This window comes from Aedes aegypti, chromosome 3 (assembly GCF_002204515.2).
Source record: "Aedes aegypti strain LVP_AGWG chromosome 3, AaegL5.0 Primary Assembly, whole genome shotgun sequence".
NCBI lineage: Eukaryota > Metazoa > Arthropoda > Insecta > Diptera > Culicidae > Aedes > Aedes aegypti.
Genome location: NC_035109.1, coordinates 48,955,141 through 48,975,976, shown reverse-complemented (window position 1 = coordinate 48,975,976; position 20,836 = coordinate 48,955,141). Strand labels below are relative to the sequence as shown.

Sequence of the window (20,836 nt, the reverse complement as noted above, 5' to 3'; positions counted from 1 at the left end):
ATGTCCATAACTGGTACACTTACCCTATATTCATTCCAACCAGCTTGACTTTTTTACATTCCGCTTCGGGAAGTTGTAATTTTTGCACGAGGCACACTAAAGACGCGTCAATATAATCGATTCCGTGCGTCGGATCGTTCATTACCCGTATAGCAGCATATTTTTTAATTAATATGAACCTCATTGATAATCAATTTTCTAGAACTGACACTCTTCTGTGCCATCTTCATTGGTACAATCATATTGGTGGTGCTGGAGTTACTTTGATGGTGGCATAAATGTCAGTGAATTGAGTATAGTGAGCAATGAGCATGTTTTTTTTTCGTCCCTGGCCTCAAAAGAAGCAGCAGAGCAACACTCTTGAAAATAGGATGCGCACTTGTTTACTCAAACCTGTACTTCAGCTTAGGGCTAACAAATGGTAACATTGCAGAAATGGAAAGAATTTTAGGTCCAACATTCAACGATGTTATTCGGAAAGCGACAGGAGTATTCGCAACAAGCCCAATCATTTCAATTATGGTCGAAGCTGGCTGTCTCCCCTTCTGCTTTGCGATAATCCAACGCTTAACTCAACTAGCAGTCCGACTTCTTGAACAAACTGAAGATGTAGCCGGGCTCCCTTTAATTCAAAGGGTCAGAACACTGTTGATAGACCTGGCTGCATGGTGCCTTCCCGATATATGTAAAACGTTGAGAACCACAGACAGAGCATGGCACTCGCCATCCCCAACTATTGATCATAGTCTTAAACGTATTACCACGGCTGGTGAAAACAAGATCACTGTACTGCCTAAGTTCAATGATTTTATCACGACTCGCTACAGAAGATATGACAAATTGTATATGGATGGCTTCAAAGATAACGAACATGTCGGCGCCGGTGTAGTCACGTGTAGTAGCAATCTGAGCTCCCAGCTTCATGCGGAATATTTTCTGCCGAAGCCTTCGCTTTCAAAATAGCTGTCTCTAATGTACAAAGGACAAAAACGATTATTTTGACTGATTCGGCGAGTTGCATTGACGTGGAGGTCGATCCAAACATGCATGGATCCAATCCATCGAGGAGATGATTGTGGGAAAAGATATCACTTTTGGCTGGATTCCTGGACACGCCGGTATTGCTGGCAATGAGCAAGCGGACAAGCTAGCGAAGCAAGGAAGGACTCTAACGCCTGTGAACATTCCTATACCAGCCCAAAACATGATTCGTACTATGAAAAGTAAAATATGGGAAGCTTGGGAATTGGAATGGCATCGAAGTCAAGTGCATCTACGACAAATCAAACCAACAACCACTAGGTATCCAGACCGGGAGTCTCCATACGAACAACGAGTTTTGTCACGAATACGGATAGGACACACACGCATCACCCACGCCCACGGTGTACTATATTAAGAAGGTGATATATTCCGAAAACTGACATCTACTTAACGACGTCATTCCTATCCACGTCGAACAAATTTGCGAAAAAAAAAATGATCTAGTTGTCCGGAATGTATTTGGTACGATAGGAGTGACGTCACATGTTTACCATCAAACTTAATATTTACATCAGTAAAAAGCCTGCCTTGTTAATTTTTATGCCGTGCCCACGCCCATCTGATGAGTTGCAACCCCCCCACCAACAGGCAATTTCTGCGGAGTGCATATAACAGTACGTCATCTTCTGGTTGACTGCAAAGGATTGGAGCCAAATAGAAAACGCTGTGGTATTACCGGACCGCCTAATGAAATATTAGCCTACAACGAAGACAGAGAGGAAGCAGTAATACAATTTTTGATAGACTGTAATGCAGGAGGTTAAATTTAGCATTCCATCTTTTATTCGAAGCATTGTCGTCCGTGTAGGTAAAAAAGACAATGATAATAAATCTTCGAGCTGTTTAGTAGAATACCTATAAGTAGATGAAAAAACCGAATTTAGTACTATACCATTTAATTCCACTAGAGTTTGTATCCTTTGACAGATACGCGTATTTCGACCTCAACTGTAAGGCCGTCTTCAGTGTCGTGTACTAGACTCGACGAGAAGTCGAGTCTAGTACACGACACTGAAGACGGCCTTACAGTTGAGGTCGAAATACGCGTATCTGTCAAAGGATACAAACTCTAGTGGAATTAAATGGTATAGTACTAAATTCGTTTTTTTCATCTACTTAAAAAAGACAATATTTAACGGCAGAGCTGTGTTAAACTTTTATATCTTCATGGGAGCGTCCATAAACCATGTTACAAAGTGGATGTCCGAAATTGTTAATTTTTGCGCTAGGTATATATCAATTATTCAATACTGTGTAGGGTAGATGTATTAATCTTCGCCATGCTTTAGTTTTCGCCCCCTTCATACAAATTTAGACTTTTTTGTATCAAGGGGCGAAGATTAGTGCACATTTCTTGGGCGGCGAAGATTAGATCTTTACCCTATCACATTTAAAAAAAAATATTTCCAGAGAATACCGTGATGCATCAATACCCGGACCCTTAAGCAAGTGCAAATCTTCAATCTCAATTTTGAATAAGTTTTCTTTGAGTTTAGTTGAAGTCCAATTGTCATACAGACAAATATACGTTATAAATAGCTAATAATGATAAATTTTACGTTAAAAATTACAATTGTAGCGTGTAAATCACTAATACGAGCAAACATCGGCAGAAGTCACCGTGGCACTCTCTTCTTCCACAGTTAATCCACTCACGCGGAGATCATCAGTATATTCATCAACCAGCTGTTCAATTGTCGATAGTTCTCCTGGCGACTGCATCGCCCTGCAATGGAACCTCCGTGGGCTTAGGGCAAACATCAACGATCTCAAACTTCTTATCGCCGACCTCGAACCTTGCGTGATAGCACTCCAGGAGACGAAAGTTGGCCAGCACGTCATCCCGCCCGATTTCATCGGCAAGCAGTACACGTTGCTGCTGGCGTCGAACACCGTACACTACTGGCAACACGGGGTAGGCCTTGCTATCCGGGAAGGTATACCCTTCGAGCGTGTGCAGATCGACACCACTCTACACCTTGTAGCTGCACGCATCTATACACCCATACAGATGACCGTAGTTTCAGTGTACATCCCGCCGAGTGCAGCCCAATGTCAGACCGCTTTAAATGAGCTGTTTGAGCAGCTAGAAGGTCCGGTTCTGTTTTTGGGGGACTTCAATGCGCACCATCTTGCGTGGGGGTCCCACCAATCGAACACGCTTGGTCGGTTCATTGCCGAGACAACATTAGCTAAAAAACTTGTTATCTTAAACGATGGCTCCGCTACTCGTATCGACCCTGCTTCGGGAAAACCTTCAGCAATTGACGTGTCTATTTGTTCCGAAAGTCTGGCACGTAGGTTCACTTGGCGAACCCTACCGGACACACACAACAGCGATCATTTTCCGATAACGGTGTCTATGCCCGGTTGGTGCAAGCAACGAAAAACAAGGCAAAAGTGGCTCTACGACCAAGCTGATTGGTTGATGTACGAACGCATCACCGCGGAAACTATCCGCTCAAATGCTGAGTGGGACGTAGACAGTTTCACCAAGAAGATCATAGCAGCAGCGAAGAAAACAATCCCACGTTCCAGCGGCCGTATTGGACCGAAAGCGGTGCCGTGGTGGTGCCCTGAGGTAAAGGCAACAATTCGTCAGTGAAGAAAGTGTCTTCGATCGCTTCGACGTCTGCAGCAGAACAACCCTGACCAACTCGAAGCATTGGCAAAATTCCAGGAAGCCAAAGCAGCAGCAAAAAAAGCGGTTACACAAGCGAAGGAACAATCATGGAGTGATTTCGTGGCGAAAATTTCACCCAGCAGTACGACCACCGAATTGTGGCGTTCTGTCAACCAATTGCGTGGCAACCGACAACAGCGGCCAGTTGCTCTCAAGCAGTCGGACGGTTTCACGGATAATCCTGAGGAAGTAGCGGAAGAACTAGCTAAGTATTACAGCGAAAGATCAGCGACTTCAAGCTATCCTCCATCGTTCCAGACGGCGAAATCGACAGCTGAACGACAGTCCACAGATTTTTCGCCCAACACCGGCGATGTATACAACGCCGATATTACCCTAGCCGAACTTCTGTGGGCTCTCGACAAAGGGCGAGGTGTTTCAACAGGTGCTGATTTAATAGGGTACCCCTTGCTTCAACATCTCCCTTTATCCGTGAAGATGACTCTTCTTGATTTGTTCAACAAAATCTGGCAATGTGGCGAATTTCCCGCCAGCTGGCGTAACGCTATCGTTGTCCCTATCCCTAAACCAAACTGCCAAGATTCCGGGCCTGCTGCTTTTCGCCCAATTTCCCTCACTAGCTGCTTGGCGAAGCTACTAGAGCGAATCATCAACCGTCGTCTGATTACCGAGCTTGAGGACAAAAATCGTCTTGACATGCGGCAGCACGCTTTCCGTGCAGGACGAGGCACCGACACACACTTTGCCGAGCTTGAGAGATCACTACCAACCGTTGATGAACACTGTTTAATCGCGTCTTTGGACCTGTCGAAAGCGTACGATACAACCTGGAGACACAACATACTACGTACATTAAAGTCGTGGCGGATACGTGGACGTATGTTCAACATGTTACAGAGCTTCCTTTCGGAACGAACATTTCAGGTGTCTGTCGGCGGACAGGTGTCCCACGCACATAAGCTAGAAAATGGAGTTCCGCAGGGCTCAGTGCTGTCCGTGACGCTTTTTCTCGTCGCGATGCAGCCTGTCTTTCGGGTAATACCGAGTGGAGTCGATATACTTTTGTATGCCGACGACATTCTTCTTGTAGTGCGCAGGGCGAAAACAGTCGGTTTACACCGAAAACTGCAAGCTGCCGTGAACGCTGTCGACAAATGGGCTAAAAGCGTAGGTTTTGCTTTATCTGCAACAAAATCGCAAATTTTTTATTGCAGCCCGAATGCGCGTCGAGAGCCAACCAACGAGATCACAATCGACCGTGTCCCCGTTCCGAAGACCAACCGTTTGAGAATTCTGGGTATAACTCTAGACCGAACGTTAACGTTTAAGCCCCATTGCCAAATGGTAAAAAAATCATGTGAATCTCGCCTACGGATACTGCAGATGATCGGTGCCAAACTTCCTCGTGGAAATCGGTCGACCTTACTGCAAGTTGGCTCAGCGTTAATTACTGCGAAGTTGACCTACGGAATAGGACTAGTGAGTCGAGCAGGAGCAGAAAATCTACAGATTCTAGCCCCAGCTTACAACAGAATGGTTCGATATGCATCCGGAGCTTTTGTGACTAGTCCTATAAATTCGGTCATGGCCGAAACGGGCACGCTACCGTTTCAGTTCCTTGCAGTACAGTCCACAGCGCGAACGGCTATCCGTATTTGGTCGAAAAACCAAAACAATAGCAACCTTCCGCTGATTCGGCGAGCTTCGGATCGTCTGGAGGAACTTACGGGAAGCGCGCTTCCAACTGTTCAGCCAATCGTGAGGCAGAGCGATCGTGTATGGCATGCACGAAAACCATCCGTTATTTGGGATGTCAAGAAGAGTATCCGAGCCGGTGACCCACCGGAGAGAGTTCGCCCAGTCGTACAGCAGCTGCTGTCCACTCGCTTACAGCGTTCGACAATCGTCTACACTGACGGTTCCAAACTAGACGACGCGGTAGGGTCGGCTTTTTCTACCACTGGTTTGACAGGAAAATACAGTCTCCCAAAAGAGTGCAGCGTTTTTTCTGCGGAGGCCTATGCCATAAAGATGGCAGCCTCGATCCCAAACATCAGGCATGAGATGGTGATCTTAACAGACTCTGCCAGCTGTCTGCTCGCCCTTGAGGCGGGAAAATCAAAACACCCATGGATCCAAGAAATTGAGAGTATAGCGAGAACTAAAACGATCCGATTCTGCTGGATTCCCGGACATGCCGGGATCAAAGGAAACATCGAAGCCGATCGATTAGCGAATGATGCCAGAAGGCAGCTTCCCATCGAAATCCCTATCCCAGGAGAGGATGCATTGCGAATGGTGAAACAGGCTATACGTCAACATTGGGGCAACCAATGGAATGACACAAGAGATGCAAAATTAAGGGAAATCAAAAACGACACGCACAGATGGAGAGACCAAGACAGTGCTGCCGATCAACGTGTACTCACGCGGCTCCGGATCGGCCACACACGATTAACCCACACTTTTCTAATGAAAAAGGAACCTCCGCCGAATTGTGAATGCTGCGGATCGGTAATAGATGTCCGGCACATAATTCTACATTGTAGAAAGTATGAAGAAGAGCGAGTTAAGTATGGCATTAGTAGAACGAGCTTACAAGATGCTTTAAGTAACGAAGAGGATAAAATTTCGCAATTACTAAAATTTCTGCATGAAACCAACTTGTACAAGAAGCTCTGAAAATGGTTAGAGGTAATTTTCTTTTTCTAAGACATGAATGCACCCTTTTGGTGTAAAATGTCTCAAATAAACAAACAAACAAACAAACTAATACAATGAGGTAAGTCTTGTCCTTAAATCCGGACACCAGATGCAAGCTTTGTATTTAAATCCGGACACTTTTGAATCAAAATCCGGACAGCCGCTTTGTAACGTGAAAAATTCGTGAAAAGTTTATGAAGGTATAGCTTTAATCGAAAAACACTTCAGTTATACGAATTGTAAGCTTCATTTTGCAGTAAGGGCTCATTCATTTATTTCATAACGCTGAAATTGGCCATTTTGGACACCTACCCACCCCCTTGTAACGCTTTTTATATGGATGTTATTCAATTTTTGTATGGGCCGTAACATCGCTAGGACACCCACCCACCCCCTCTAGCGTTATGAAATTTGTGAATGGGCCCTAATGAGTACAAAATAAACATATTTAGGTTTTGATTGCCTCAGTTAACGCTGAATATATCCGATTCGTTGCTGCGGGTTTGAGCTGTTTTATTGATGATTTAAATAAATCGTTTTAAGGCAAATAAAAGGGTATCTGTTCACTTATAACACTTTTTCCTATAATTTTTTTGCGATATTGTTTTAATTTTCTCCAAATCCAAGTCCGAACAATTAAACATATGGATTTAAAATGATGTCCGGATTTTGACACAAAAATTAAAGAATATAATTTCAGCACTATTTCGTAGATAAAATATTGTGATGTCTAACAGGGGGTAAATTTGTGTTTTTAGTTTTATTAATTATCTGGCAATGGTAACTAGATTACAAATAATAGGAAAATGATCTGCGTTTTTAATAGTGGAAATTATGTGTAAAACCAAACATATTAACATTAAATTTTACTTCTATTTGATGAATATTATCAGAGTGTCCGGTTATTGATCCCGTCCAGATTTTGATTCACCACGGTATGAGGCAGTCCGTTTCTTGCCGGGTGTTCATTATGCCCCTAATCCCTCTATAGCAATCTTTTTGGATGTTTGAGCTTGGTGCAACTGAGTAAACTAAAACCACGTACCTATCAGTTCGGCTTTAAAGTGTAATCATATTTGTTTAGGAATGCGCCTAAATGTATGTATTCCAAAACGCGAGTATGTAGGGAGTATATGAACCAGGCGCATGGAATTTGATTTTGTATGAAAACTCACACCCCAAAAGATTTCTTCTCAGAGCCTATGTTGGATACACCAAAATCGTTGTCTATTACACATTTACCAAATAGAATAAGACAGCATTTTACACATGTTGAATACCGTAATTTCGGGTGAAATTGATCATTTTTCACGGTTTTTCTAGTCTGTTTTTTATAATGTTAACAATACCAAACAACTAAATGCAGGAAAACAAGTACGAAGGTGAGCCTCATCGACTTATGTACCGAAATCTTCTAACAAATGTCATTTTAGTGTTAACAAATACCTCTAAAATAAAAAATCAGAGGATCTCGTTTCGGGGTGAAATTGATCACTTGTCAATGCCATTATTGTAAGTTTCCAAAACTTCTCTATATGATAAATTTGAGCTCCCTGAATCCGAATATGCTTGTAAAATTCTTAACAATGCAATATTTATGTAAATAACGAATAGTTAAATTTCAAGAATTACGCGGAAAACGCCTAAATGTATGCAATTTCCTAAGGAATTCAATGATATCTAACAGAAATTCAATTATTTTAACCATATGAGCTAATTGGTACGAGTTTTGGTGATGAAATCTGGTTTGGGGATGTATCTCAAGCATCCTCACAAACTTTCAGGTTTATACCATGTTCAAATCCTTGCTTATGAATAGAATTTAATAGCTGTTTGTCAATACTGCACCGTGCATGATTTTGAAATTTTACGTTATTTTCATAGTAATAAACATTCTTTAACGCAAAAAACTTCACAACACACAATTCTACAATAGTTACGACAAGCAACGTACATTTACTGTAGCTTACATTGATATTTGTGCTCCATTACGAATAAATAAAATCGTGGGATACGATGATCAATTTCACCCTTCTGATCAATTACACCCGATTTTACGGTACCATGATGACCAATTTTTAATAGACAATAGAGCGCTGCATATGACGAGCCTAACCTCACTTATTTGACAGCTGCTGGTCCTGTTGTTTACGTTTCGGACTTAGTCGTTTTTTCCATCATTTTTTCATCTTCGCATTTCTGTCACCAGCATGCTGATGGTGACGATTTTCCACGGTAGGAAGATAGAATAATACGATCCGTGGGTATCTGCAGTGGATTTGACCTCTCCTCGCAGCAAACTTTCACGAAATTAAGAATGATTCGAAAAAAGTACTAAGTCCAAACTGTAAACAACAGGACCAGTACCTGTCAAATTTGATGCGTGACGTCACAGTGCAGTAGAGTATGTCTTGTAGTAGGTTTTAGGACAAAAGGTCGAAGGACAGAACGTCGATTGACAAAAGGTCGAAGGACAAAAGGTCGAATGGACAAAAGGTCGAATAGTAAAATAGGTCGAATGGACAAAAGGTCGAATAGTAAAATAGGTCGAATGGACAAAAGGTCGAATGAACGAAAGGTCCAAATTGTACCGTTGAAAAGATTGGTTTAGGGACAAAATGTCGAAAGACAAAACGTCGAATGCCAAACGTCAAATGCCAAAACGTCGAAAGGGACAAAACGTCGAAAGGACAAAACGTCGAAAGCAGCGAATTTTCAACATTGTTTGCCAGACTTATTTTTTCACATCGGGGTCGATTAAATATGCTATGAATAAGGTTTGGCACATAATGAATTATTTATTCTTTCGGAAGAAAATCATTCTTTCAAGAAATTTTGTTGCCTTCATTCATTTTGCTTTTCTACCTTTTGTCCTTTCGACGTTTTGTCCCTTCGACGTTTTGGCATCCGACGTTTTGGGATTCGACGTTTTGTCACCCAACCGAAAAAATTATCGTGCACTCAATTGCTTACATTTTGACCACAAATTTCTCCCTTCTCATCTGAAGTTTTTCCTTCTTTTAAATTATAGCTATTCTTTAGAATTAGTGTTTGAAGCAATAATTTGTATTGAGGCCATTATTTTCCAAACAAAAGAATTGTTTTCCGAACGTCGGATGTTATTATTTTGATATTCCAAAGAATAGAGTAAATTATTATTAGCTTTTTATTTGATACATTGTCAATAAAGATTTGTCCTTCTTTTGGCTTTTTTTTTTTTTTTGCTGTTCTTTTGGAGTTATACATTATAGTGATTTTATACCCGTGAGAAGATAATTCAAGGAATGCGGGTGTGATGTCGCACCGCCGAGGACCTGATATCTACCCATGCTCTGAATTGAGGTTTACAGTATAGCACTTTAACACATGCAACAGAAAAAGCCTAAGCAAACTGCTTCTCCTAGCCGCCTTGAACATTGTTACAGGGAACCAGCCTCGGCAGAGCTAACCATCTATCGAGTGGCATGCACCAAGATGCACTTATAATTCTCAGGAGATCATAATAATAGTTTACGGAACAAGTTGCAGAATGATGATTTTTACAACACGAGTCGTAAATTTATAATTACGACGAGTGCTGTAAAAATCATCATTCTGCAACGAGTTACGTACAACATTTTTTGCAATTTCGTAGAAGACCATTTGAGGGTATCAGAAATTGTATCGGAATGCATTCATCTTTATTTTACAATTACTGAAAAATTGTTGTGTTCTGATTCATTACGCAACTCAAAACAGTTGTGTAATGAGAAAGCGTTGCGTAATGAATCATTACAGCACTGGTTTCAGTTGCGTAATGACTATTCCCGCACTGCATACTACAGTGCAGGAAAGTATGCCGTTTCATAACAGATTGGCGTGATGAAAAACAGCCTATTACGATGAGAAATTGCAAAAATAAACTAACGAGTCTCCAACCGAACCGCCTTTCAACGCATCAGAATCGTAGTGTGCTGTGCTAGCTAGAGGTTCACGAAAATTCTGAAAGCGCGCGCTAGGGGAGACTCGTTACATGCGCTGCTCGGTGCTACGCTCGCCATCGTTATCCAAGTCGTAAAACAACTGCTTGATAACGAAGAGTCTCACGACTATTTTTACCTCATTATGCAGGTGTCTAGATGGTCTACATGATACGGTCGAAGACGCGCGAACCGGAAGTAACAACTTCGATTCTCGTTTTAAAAATTTTGTCATCACATCAATTATTGGAGCGCATGAGACGCATTGAGAAATATCTCAAGAAAAACGAGGAACACCAACATATGTCTCAAAATGCACGGGTGAGCCTGAAAGGAATGTGGCTCTTGCACATGAGGCTACAGCACGTACAAAGTTATTCTAAATGCACTACGACCTGAAAAGTCTAACAAAATTTCACCCCGAAAAGATCGTTGGCCATCTGAAATTGGACCTTCCCCAGTAAGGTCGTTCTGAAAGTATGCGCGATTTTGTCACATCTGTTTTAGCTGTAGCGCTTAGGCTTGGTTTAGTGACAACATGAATTATTATCTACAGAGCCTTTTGTTCTTCCCAAATTTACGTACATTCGACCTTTTTCGCCATTCGACCTTTTGTCATTCGACCTTTTGTCATAGATTCCTTGTAGTAAAAGAAACCATTTGCTCAGCAAATTCAATTCAGGCAGATATTCAAATTCAATCATCGAAAAATATGATAAATTCAATAGGTGTTAAAAAGCTATTAAACAATGTTGTATCGTTTTGGTGTAAACATTTATTCGCAAATTTAGCTCCGTCCTACGCATACATATTTTCAAGGCCTTTTTATGATTTACTCTGAACGGATGCATTCAGTTCAAGCAAATAAATCTCGACAAATATAAATTATAAAATAATAGTTTACGGTAATAATATAGATATCGCAATGGGGTGATATTACATCTTGAAAACAATTACAGCTCTGCTCTGATCTCTTTCCGAATGTCGATTCCAGCGCAAGTAGCGATCACACTCAATTATCCCGAAACTAGGTGGTACCATATTGAAGTAAAATCAATGGAGTAGTGGGAATAGGCACGCAAACTGCGCAATCCAGACTATTCTCTTCGCAGATTGTCCAGGCGGGCCTGAAGATCCGCATCGGCATCCGAAACTGGAGAACCCGCTCCTGAGCCACCGGCCGCTCCTCCCGCACCCATCGCTGCTGCTTGAGGAGCTTTCACACCACCGGCCACCGACAGAGATCCGGAAGCCTAAAATAGAATAAATTCAAAAGTTTTATTGTTATATACATCTAAATTAAAAAAAAATCGAATATCAATTTGAAGCTTCACAAATATGTCAAAAGTCAATTTCAAGAACGTGAAAATTGACAGCAATGGTGGTAATTATCAATATACAGAGGATAGGCAAAATGTTTAACTCGATGAAAAATAGATGAATTTGAATGAATGTGGAAGCAGTCGACGGCAAATTTGGTCTATTTTCAAGAATTTGCTTAGTCATGCGTATTGGCCACCGGACATAGGAGAGGTTCCGGATTTTCGTGCATTATATCTTTAGATTAGTGCCTTTGAAATCGTGAGTAGGGACAGAAACCATTGAGACAACCATGTTTGGATTCCGATATGTTTCACCTTAACACCCATCAACCCAAAACAATCAACTAAACTCACCTGAGGCAATCCCGACAGCTGGTCGTTCAGCTGCAGGCCCAACTCGTCCAGAACCTGGGACACAATGGCATCAGTTTCCTCCTCGTCGCCCTCGTCTTCCATTGCGTCGTCCATGGCATCGTTTATCATTTCCTCCTTCATGTCCATTATCTCCGACTGTTTCTCGAATTCGTGCAGAATTTTCTGAATCTGTGGCATATTCAGCTGACGGTTCATGTTGGTCATGGCTTTCGTGACGCCTTTCATGGCCTCTCCCATGGCGTTTTGCGATTTCAGTGTTTGGATCTTCAACGACACCGCCTGGATGTTGGCCTTCATGAGCATAAACTTCCTAACGTAGCGACGCGTCCGCACCAAATCCTTGGCCATAATTTTAACCGCATCCATCTGATTTTCCTTCGCCAGCTTCTTGATGTCGGCGATGATCTTTTTTTCCTGCTGTTCCATTTTCATTTTTTCCCGATCCAAATCTCGCATCGCTTTGTTCAGGGCGCGCTGATTCTTACGCATCATTTCGTCCGGGGACATTTTCTTACCGAATAGCCACTCCATCTTGTGTAGTTTGTTTTTGCAATAAAGACTAGGGATTACAACAATTCAAACAGCCAGATTCAGCAGTTTCTTAAACTGAAATCGACACGAAATTTGATTTTAATTTGTTTTTCAAAATCTGACTCATCCGAGCAGAGCGAACAGTGAAAGCGATTGATAAAAAACAGCACAACAAAAGAGAAACAACAATAATTTGACAACTGGAAGTGGCAGACTGCTTTCCATGATTGAAGAGACTATTTTTGTCAAAGAGTGGCGAATTCGAGCGTTTCCAGTGTACGCTATCAGCGCCACCTTGTGATGGGTGTCAAATCTGGACGAACATTAGGGAAGGGCCAAAGAATAGAAATATTATATTTAGAACGCTGTTACCTTCATATAACGGTTGTGATAGGGTCCTAAAGCCCTGTCCCAATTTCAGTGCCGAGCGCTTAAGTTTAGGCCAAAAACACATGTTTACTCATTTTTTTGATGTTTTTCGTTTGTTTGAGCCCATAATTTTTTTTTTCATATTTTTTTAGATTTTGTCACACCCCTTGGCTTAAACTCATATATTTGGGTGTATTTTGTTTGCCGTGTCCCTTCCGAAATGTCAGATAGGAACAACCCCAGTGCTAAAACTATAACCCCTGTGGTGTTTTTTCGACTTAGCGGACGTCAAACATGATCTTAAGTGTCAAGGTTAATTTATTGACCCAATTTTTAAACTGAAGTTTAAAAATGATATAGCCGTTATTTGAGCGGAAAAAATGCTAAAGTAGTTGCAGTAACATGGTTTTTCGTGTTATTAAATAAAAACAAGGTTTCATTAAACATTTTAGGACCCAATTGGGATATATCAACCACAGTAGCCTATTTTTATATTGGCACGATGAACCGGTACTCAAAGTGTCAATGCGATTGGAATGTTTTTGTTTTTATTTTTCATTATTCGTTGTAAAATGCTGAAGCAAGTGTAAGTTTTTCCTAATAAAAAAAAACAATTTTACACCGTCTCAGCACATAGGCTGCTCGGATTGATCGATGACTAACATTAGGCAACGGACAACACGAAACACTCAGTAGCCCAGCGATGAATTTTTCGTTTGCGAAAAGTTTTCACCGACTAGAGTGGGAATCGAACCTGACGACTGACGCCGCTAACCCAAGGGGGTGGTCACTCTACACAGTGTGCCTTGCGCAGCTATGGCACTTTTCGGCGCACTGACTGGCACACCCTACCAAAGTGGGTTGCTATAAAAATCACAGTGAACTGAAATTTTCGTCCCAGCAATCATTGAGTTTTCTGAGTTGTTTGCCACATGTCAAACACAGATTTTCCAAAACTTTTGCGTTGGTTTCGGATTCAGAACGAACCTCCTAATCTTGTTTAAAAGATACCTACAGAAAAGCGTCCGTGACCTTGTTAGCTCAAAGCAACTTCAAAAGATGTGAAAATGGGTAAAAATGTTGGGAATCTGATTTGATTTTGAAGATCATCATCATCATCGCCGTGTGTTCAGAGGATTACAGGGATCCACATATGGCATACGTCTTACTGCATCGCGATGTTCTCACCGTAATTTTCTCCCAACTCTTCGCACCCCTTCCCTGCCACAACGATCCCGTTGACGCTCCTTGTCACAGTTTCCATGTTGTCTTTGAATTCATGTGGATCGTTTTCTTCCTTCTCATTGAAGTGTTTCATATAGTTGAATAACTCTCTCAATAGTTTCCCCTGCGATAAGAAAACGTTCATAAATACGTAGCATTTTTTGCCAAGTTTTTAGCTCTCCCCTCCCCATCGTATCATTTTTCCTATACCTAATACATGGTCAGACACGAATGCCATGACAAATGGTAAAGTGTCTTAAATAAAACATAATAATAATAATAACTAATACATGGTTGGACACATAATCGTAAGCTGCCCTTCCCTTTAAATTGTCACGTCATTTATGTACGATCTCTGATGTAAGTGAAATGTATCACGGAAAACACAGCTCCATGAAAAACAGTGATTGGGAAGTAATGTAAAACTTGAGAGGCAAGCCAGAAGAAAATGAAACATGTCAATGCTTGCTGAGAATTTTTTTTCCATAATTTCAGTTCATTGATTTTTATGGGATGTAGAATTATAGTAGGTTTGGCATGCTTGGCACACCTTGGCGCTTTGAAGGCACAGTTGTGCCAAATGAAGTGCGTAGAGTGACCACCCCCTCGCGCTAACCGCAAAGCCACGAAGCCCACGGAATCCCTGGAATATTAAATGGATAAAAAAAACCCAATGAGAACACAGCGTAGCTGTTCGATAAACTTTCCGGAAATGACATCCCATCAGGGGGAGGGAAACTCGGCTCACTTGAAATTGTGCCGAAATGTGCCGACTGTGCGAGAGTGAGCGTGAGCGATCAATGTCACATTTGTCTGGTTGCACTGCAAAAACTGGCAACTGTGATGGTTTCATGACAGATTGTTTTTGTTTATTTTTGAAAACTTCGAGATCACCTACTGCAGTCTGAACAGATTGAGAGTTAAAGTTTTCCCACGACGGAAGCCGGCAATTAAATTTCTTGGTAAGTTTGAGTATTATTCTGTCTCAAACAACACATTAATACCTAATTTATACAACGTTGCAGTCCGATGGCAGAGGAATCGAGATGGATTATTATCGCTCATTAGGATTCCCAACAGAGCAATGGATATTCAAGGGATCTGATCTGGAACTTTATTGAGAACCCATCTGCATCTGTTCGAAATTGATAATGCCACCGGTACCGATGCTGAAGAATGACCTGATGAGGCTACTGGAATCACCAGCCAGGGAGTGGTCGAGTGAGACGAAATGGTTCGCGACCGTGGCGTGCCGCTGCTGATGCTTCTCAGCGGAGGTGATTTCTGGAGCTAAGCGTGGATCATTGTGGACACGATTATCAATTTGCATGCCAAATACTTGCTATACACATTACATGGTGATGGCGAGGTGGCTTGCTTTAAACATTCTATATTTGTATCCTTCAATTTACCGTCGAATTTTTTTATTGTTTTAGGTACCTAACAATAAATCTGTTGTTATAAATACATACAATATGACTTTTACCAAGGATTTATTCACAAATTTTATTATTAAGCCAGTTTGGGCACCTCCTCGTAACGCATTTCGTATAAATATTATAAAAAAATTATGTGAACTGTAACATCAAGGGCGCCGACGAACTCCCTTTAGGATTATGAAATTTGGGTATGAGCCCTAAAAACTTGAAAGCAAGATTGGATTCATTAGCATTCATATATTTAAGTCATTTTCAACGATCATAAATTCATCGATTCACATCCATACAATTTTTCAGTCCAGTGGCTGAAAAAAGCAGAATTTGAATCCCCACCAGAACAACAGGTATCCTGAGTATACTACGGGTTTGATAGATAACGGTGGAGTGCTTAAAATGGTTATCTACATCTGATACCTATCCAAGGAATCACAAGGCAAAGCTGGTGATCAAGAGAGCGATTGAGCTGAAGCTCCTCCTGGGAGATAAGTAGCATTTGCGGAAGTTTAGAACATTGTTGAGAATCGATCTGGCACTGTCGTTTCTATGAGTTTTCGAGACCAAATTGGATAATCTACAACGCCGGCACCAATGCGCTGAAAGATGACCCGTCGAGATGGTATATTAACGGCGAGGGTGTGGTTGAGATGGACAAGATTGTTCGTAACCGTTGATTGGCCGCTTGTAATGCTACTCAGTGGAGGCTGGGCTGAGCTGGGCCATCGCGGACCCGAACATCACGAACGCCGAACACCTGGTACCGGAGGGAAAGTAATAAATAAATAGCTGTGCGCAAACGAAAACGTATACATTTTCCATTTATTACTTACCAAACAAAATCAAATTCTGGATAAAACGAGCTGGTTTAGCCGCACAACCATTATTTTTTTATTTGCTGAATAACAACAACAATGTTTCAGTTCTTTCAATTGTCAAATCCAATCAGAAAAAAAGAAAAAAATGCTGATGAGAAGGGTGCCCAGATGTGCCGAACTGTGCAGAAAATTGTGCCGGGCACAGTGAGCCGAGTTTCCCACCCCCTGCATCCCATAGAAGTTCTTGTGTGGCCCACGATTATAAACGAGACGTATTTCAACTTATCAGGAAACTTTACTGATCCGTGGTAGCACCATTTGTCAAACATATCTATTTAATAGTCTGAACGGGATGAAATGAAATGAAAAAAACTTGTTATATTGAAGAATTTCCTTATTGAACGATAATAAAGATTGCATTCGCGGTCGAGTGCAGGACAATCCAGTAGGACGATTTTAATTTAGTATGGAATTTGCAAACCATTGGAGAGCAATTCCATGGGAGCGAAATACGAATGAATAATTGAAAGTATTAATTTACAACTCCTATGGTGGAGCTTACCACCACTAATGTTGAACGTTGGAGCCCAGTACTTGAATCTGTGGGGAACCTAGAATGAAATGAATTTCGTCCATGTACTTGATAGTGTATTCATAAGAGTTAATAGACCATTTCCGTCAGATCTAACCCCCAGTTTTTGTATTTTTCTTCGAAAGATAATCATTTTTAATGAATGTTAACCAAGGGGTGGATCACTTGTTCAGTGCACATCGAGGGGGTGGTCACTCTACGCACTTCATTTGGCACAACTGTGCCTTCAAAGCGCCAAGGTGTGCCAAGCATGCCAAACCTACTATAATTCTACATCCCATAAAAATCAATGAACTGAAATTATGGAAAAAAAATTCTCAGCAAGCATTGACATGTTTCATTTTCTTCTGGCTTGCCTCTCAAGTTTTACATTACTTCCCAATCACTGTTTTTCATGGAGCTGTGTTTTCCGTGATACATTTCACTTACATCAGAGATCGTACATAAATGACGTGACAATTTAAAGGGAAGGGCAGCTTACGATTATGTGTCCAACCATGTATTAGTTATTATTATTATTATGTTTTATTTAAGACACTTTACCATTTGTCATGGCATTCGTGTCTGACCATGTATTAGGTATAGGAAAAATGATACGATGGGGAGGGGAGAGCTAAAAACTTGGCAAAAAATGCTACGTATTTATGAACGTTTTCTTATCGCAGGGGAAACTATTGAGAGAGTTATTCAACTATATGAAACACTTCAATGAGAAGGAAGAAAACGATCCACATGAATTCAAAGACAACATGGAAACTGTGACAAGGAGCGTCAACGGGATCGTTGTGGCAGGGAAGGGGTGCGAAGAGTTGGGAGAAAATTACGGTGAGAACATCGCGATGCAGTAAGACGTATGCCATATGTGGATCCCTGTAATCCTCTGAACACACGGCGATGATGATGATGATCTTCAAAATCAAATCAGATTCCCAACATTTTTACCCATTTTCACATCTTTTGAAGTTGCTTTGAGCTAACAAGGTCACGGACGCTTTTCTGTAGGTATCTTTTAAACAAGATTAGGAGGTTCGTTCTGAATCCGAAACCAACGCAAAAGTTTTGAAAAATCTGTGTTTGACATGTGGCAAACAACTCAGAAAACTCAATGATTGCTGGGACGAAAATTTCAGTTCACTGTGATTTTTATAGCAACCCACTTTGGTAGGGTGTGCCAGTCAGTGCGCCGAAAAGTGCCATAGCTGCGCAAGGCACACTGTGTAGAGTGACCACCCCCTTGGTGCACATCGAATGTACATTCCCCTGCATCAAATGCATTTTTTCAACATTCAGATCAACTTAGCCGTGGTGTACTATCGAGTCGTATAGTGCTATAGCAACGAGAATTTGTTTGTTGTGCATGTTTCAAATGCTTTGTTTCCGATAAACCAATTCCAATAATTCCAATGTTTCCGTTAAATCATTTCCAATAATTTTGTGCTAATTAACCTAATTCCTTTCAGCAGTCTATTCGATGCCACTGAGCGGTCCTTCCAGTCTTTGAGCAGCAACAACCGAATTGATTGAGCATATCAGAGTTCCAACCACATCATATATGATTTCATGGATGGTATATTTGTTACAGGTGTTACAATGAGCTTGACGGAGAGAAGAGGAGAATGATGGCTTGGTAGAAATAAATAGTCTAGAAAACTTCTTCTCGGGGAGCTTGGGGCCTTTATTATGCATTCGGCAGTCTAAATAAGCCACACTTTGCTAACGGCAACATTATTTGGTTTGAAACAAAAAAAACTGTATCGATCTCTTTCTCTACAATGCAAATCCGAAGGGGGAAGAAAGGATCGTGCATAAATAATGTCACGGTCTAAGAGAGGGGGAATAGCAGGGCATTATTTGTATATAATGAACTACTGATCAATCAGCAAGATGAAAAATAATTTGCTGATTGTTCAGCAAATCAGCTGTCACTTCGTTGAGAATTTGCTTTGCTGAAAAATCAGCAAATTTTATTTTGCTGGATCGTTTGCTGAATTTACAGCACAAAAAAAATCAGCAAAAAATTGCTGATTTAGAGCAGCCGTAACGGTGCGCGACTAAACTAAATTACATAGCGCAGTATCATTACGCTGATCCGTACCGGGCGCTGCTAACCGGGGTAGCAAAATGACAGCGCTCCCTTCGGAAAGCATCGGGTGAGCAAATTTAGCAGCGCGATAGTTGCGCTGCTATTCGATTTGAATTCAAGCATATGGTGTGGGATATGAAATTCTGGTTGGAGTTTTGGAAATCTGATGCGCATGAAGTAGAAATTTCAAAATTTTGGGAATTCGGGTAAACCTTCAAGATTTTGATAAGAATACTAGGAATCTGATGCAATTATTGGAAATCCGATAGAAGTTTATGAAATATTCGAAAATCCTCGTGAGAATTTATCGATTTCGGAGAATTATGGGATTTTGGGATTCCGACTGGAATCCACGGGATTTCGCCTGGAATCCTCGGGATTTCGACTGAAAGCCTTGGGATTCCGACTGGAATCCTTGGGATTCCGACTGGAATCCTTGGGATTCCGACTGGAATCCTTCACTCAAGAAAACAGCTCCCTTAAATAAAGGTGCATTTGCACATACATTGGTCGAATTTTCATTCTCATTAATTGTATGTGTACCTCATGTTCATTATGCTAGTAATAAATACCATGTATTTGAGTAACATCTATATCATTTGAAGAACATTCGAAGTATGTGCAAAGTTCATACCCTTCTCGAATACATGGAGTAAACAAACATGGCCTCTGAAAAATGTTTCCGCGATTGTAATCTTCTCGGTGTACTCTAATAGCTGTATTTCGGTGATATCTTGATTGAATACACAGGTATTTATAAAAGAAAAAAAACTATTCTAGAGGTTTTATAACACTTATTTACATTTGTGCAGATGCGGGAATCATGAAGCAGAGATTTCCTGAATAGCATCGGGACCAAATGTTGCAAGCCATAAATTAAATCGAAGATAAGTTCCACCAAGAATGTTAATATGCGGATGTAATTTCCGCGTGATAAATAATCTTTTAATAATTAGTTTATTTTAATAAATGTTTATTTCGTATGCTCATTATAACTGTTCATTATTTATTGTTTCTTGGATCTTATTTCATTGGAATCATGTGTGTGTGTGATTCCGGTGAAATATTCCTGATCCTAGGAATGAAAAGTGGAAATTCTTGCATTTAATACTAAGAAAAAAAGTCGATATAGGTGACCAATAAATTCCATTTGAGCCAGCTATGAAAAGTATGTGTTTCGATTATGGAGTAAATATGAAGTAATCATGATTTCAATGAAGATGAAGATTGGTGATGATTTATTGGTTTCGCACATACTATGTATGTGCAAACCCCCATTGCAAAAATCCATATGGGTTGGCACATGAATCAAATGAGAAGTTTATCTTGAGTGTTGGGATTCCGACTGGAGTCCTTGGGATTCCGACTGGAATCCTTGGGATTCCGACTGGAATCCTTGGGATTCCGACTGGAATCCTTGGGACTCCGACTGGAATTGGAAAGAGATTTTGATAAGAATACCGATTGGAATCCTTGGGATTCCGACTGGAATTCTTGGGATTCCGACTAGAATCCTTGGAATTCCGACTGGAATCCTTAGAATTCCGACTGGAATCCTCAGGATTCTGACTGGAATTGGAAAGAGATTTTGATAAGAATACCGACTGGAATCCTCCGAATTCCGACTGGAATCCATGGGATTCCGACTGGAATCCTTGGAAGTGCGACTGGAATCTTCGGGATTCCGGCTGGAATCCTTGGGATATCGTCTGGAATCCTCGGGATTTCAGCTGGAATCT

The 20,836-nt window shown here is 41.0% G+C and overlaps 1 protein-coding gene and 1 long non-coding RNA gene across 2 annotated transcripts; both read right to left on the bottom strand.

Annotated features, from left to right (window-relative positions):
* Positions 1-11,116: 11,116 nt before the first annotated feature.
* LOC5570080 (charged multivesicular body protein 2a) lies at positions 11,117-12,758 on the bottom strand. Its single transcript, XM_001653016.2, has 2 exons — positions 12,027-12,758; positions 11,117-11,603 (listed from the first exon to the last, which is right to left on the bottom strand). The coding sequence occupies exons 1-2, from the start codon at positions 12,576-12,578 to the stop codon at positions 11,448-11,450; spliced, it is 708 nt and encodes a 235-aa protein (XP_001653066.1). The 5' UTR covers positions 12,579-12,758; the 3' UTR covers positions 11,117-11,447.
* Positions 12,759-15,823: 3,065 nt separating this feature from the next.
* Positions 15,824-16,480, bottom strand: LOC110678445. Its single transcript, XR_002501621.1, has 2 exons — positions 16,438-16,480; positions 15,824-16,361 (listed from the first exon to the last, which is right to left on the bottom strand). It is a non-coding gene; the product is annotated as an uncharacterized LOC110678445 (long non-coding RNA).
* Between the last annotated feature and the right edge of the window lie 4,356 nt (positions 16,481-20,836).

Excerpts from the sequence above, each read along its gene's own strand:
- LOC5570080 (XM_001653016.2), bottom strand. The coding sequence starts at position 12,578 with ATGGAGTGGCTATTCGGTAAGAAAATGTCCCCGGACGAAATGATGCGT. Across the intron at positions 11,604-12,026 it reads AGCTGTCGGGATTGCCTCAG|GCTTCCGGATCTCTGTCGGT; the intron begins GTGAGTTTAGTT and ends ATTCTATTTTAG.